The following is a 2,397-nucleotide window of genomic DNA, read 5'->3' as shown; positions in this document are numbered from 1 at the left end:
AGCGCTCTACCACTTGAGCCACAGCACCACTTCCAGTTTTCTGGTGGTTTATTGGAGATAAGAGTTGTACAGCTTTTCCTGCCAGGGCTGGCTTTGAACCGTGATCCTCAGATCTCAGCCTCCTGAGTAGCTAGGATGAGAAGCGTGAGCCACCGGTGCCTGGATCATGAGGCTTTCTTGATTTCACAGCAATTGAGAACTCAGCATGGGAAGGTAAGTGCCCTGAATCGCCTCCACCCTGACCCCTAGAGACTTGCTCAGCCAGTGAGAGGACCCAGCAGAGGCCCATGTCCTCTCCCCAGGGCCCTCCCCGGTGCATCCCAGCGCCTACCTAGCCTCAGGCAACCTGCCTCCCTCCCCCCACCCCATTCCACCGGGAACTGGGTCCTGCTGCATCTGGTCCCTGGAAGGTGATTAGCTTAGTCCTCTGCTAATACAGGACAGAGCAGATCTCAGCTCACAAGGCCTTTAGTGGAGGACGTGGCACAAGGCCACCGCCGGGGCACCTGTCACACTCAGCAAGAGGCAGGGATGGCCGACTCCAAACAGGCGTGCACACGTCTGTCTTCAGCAGCAGAGCCGCCTCTCAGCAGACCTGGATCATCATTGACGTCACCATGTTGTCGAAGGCTCTGCAAAGAGAAACCACTGGCTCAGCAGGACCAGCTGGATCCCCCACCCCACCCTCCAGGGGCTTCAAGGAAGAAGACCCCACAGACGCTGGGGTAGGAGCCCACTGCGCTGGGCACACGGACTCCACCTCTGCAGTGTTGTCAGAGTCCCACCATCTTCCCTGGAGGACCTCCCAGGCCAAGGCCAAAGTGCGTGGGCAGTGTTTTCCTCACCCTACGCAGTTCAAGGACACCTGCCTGCTCTCCCCTAGAACAGAGCATTGACCCAAGACACCAGTGCCCAGCCAAGGAAAGGCATGCAGGAAGGAGTCCCTTAGGAATTCCTGGATAGACACACACATAGAACCCACACTTGCCATGAATTACAGGCGTGACTGTTCACATATCAAGTCTACCTGGGGGCTGTTTGAAAGACACCTGCAGTCAAGCATCTGCTCACTACAGAAGGCAGGACAATGACTTCTGTGCCTAAAGGCTGCTGCTCCCAGCTTGGACCCAGTATGTCCCCAGGCATACACAGACCCCCGCCCCACTACACCCCTCATCTGCTGGGTAGATGGCCGTCTGCATCAGCAATGATTTGGTAAAAGGCCTTGCCACTTTGAAGCTGGGGGGCTGGGGACTGTCCACCGCAGAAGGCCGCAGCAAGGTAAGGAGAGTAGGCCCACCTGGACTGGATGCGGTCACCAGGGTTGTAGAAGGGGTTGCACATCACATCTGTGTAGGAATTGTGCAGCTTACGGAACATCTGGAACAACACCCAACAACAGCTAAAATGAACTTGCAAAAAGACCAGTACCAGAATTCTGGCTCCTCAGCATCTAAACACAAAGAAAGGGAAATGGAACCCAGCCACCCATCCAGGCGTGGCCCCCAATCCCCAGAACGTACGCTACGAATTTCATTGTCCCGAAGGGCTGTGTTGGAGGAATCCACCACCATGACAAACTTCACCTTGGAGTTGGTCACATACCCGTATCTGCATAGCCGGTTAAGGAGTTTGCTTTGACACAAGGACTCGGTTACAACAAATGACACACATCCTGGTCGAGAGCCTGGGAACCTGGGATCTCTGTGTGCCTCATTCTGGAGAAGCCTGACGCCTACCAATCCCAGCAAAGGCCCAGGCCAGGACATTCCTTGGGCACTGATTAGTGTTTGCTGCAGGAGCAGAGGAAGCTAAGGCCCAAAATTCACAGGCCCTAAGTGAATGCTGGGCCCTGGCTCACACAGTCAAGTCTTCACAAGTAAGATGAACCTCCTCTGGAGGCCATGTCAGTTGCTCCTGGGTCACTATCAGCATGGACAGCTATATTATTCCCTACAAGAATGTCCTTGAACTCCGTGATCTTGAGCACTTTTTCCAAAGGATTTGCCACCCATTTTGAGTACCTAACAATGATATAGCAAATAAATACATTTATGTATATAAATATTTATAGTGAAGTAACAATCATTTATAGTGAAGTAAGCGAAACAATCACCCTTGCCCAAAGGTGATGGCTCTGAAACACGAGGAGACATCTTGCAGGTACAAACTTAGGAGGCCTGGGTCCTCCAGCTTCTTTTTTTTTCCCAAACTAGTCTTCCAAACGGTTAGAGGTGTCAGGTACCAGTGGCTTACATCTGTAATCCTAGCTACTCAGGAGGCCAAGATCTAAGGATCGTGGTTCAAAGCCAGCCCAGGCAGGAAAGTCCGTGAGACTCTGATCTCCAATTAACCACTAGAAAACTGGAAGTGGTACTGTGGCTCAAGTGGTAGAGC

The 2,397-nt window shown here is 52.9% G+C and overlaps 1 protein-coding gene across 1 annotated transcript; it reads right to left on the bottom strand.

Moving 5' to 3' along the window:
- Positions 1–452: 452 nt before the first annotated feature.
- LOC105982890 (trafficking protein particle complex subunit 2-like protein) lies at positions 453–1,782 on the bottom strand. The gene is made up of 3 exons (XM_013012621.1): positions 1,524–1,782; positions 1,301–1,380; positions 453–632 (listed from the first exon to the last, which is right to left on the bottom strand). The coding sequence occupies exons 1-3, from the start codon at positions 1,767–1,769 to the stop codon at positions 587–589; spliced, it is 372 nt and encodes a 123-aa protein (XP_012868075.1). The 5' UTR covers positions 1,770–1,782; the 3' UTR covers positions 453–586.
- Between the last annotated feature and the right edge of the window lie 615 nt (positions 1,783–2,397).

The sequence above is a fragment of the Dipodomys ordii genome, unplaced genomic scaffold (assembly GCF_000151885.1).
Source record: "Dipodomys ordii isolate 6190 unplaced genomic scaffold, Dord_2.0 Scaffold18, whole genome shotgun sequence".
In the NCBI taxonomy this organism is placed as follows: domain Eukaryota; kingdom Metazoa; phylum Chordata; class Mammalia; order Rodentia; family Heteromyidae; genus Dipodomys; species Dipodomys ordii.
The sequence above is the reverse complement of the archived record's forward strand: the minus strand, read 5'-3'. Positions and strand labels throughout refer to the sequence as shown.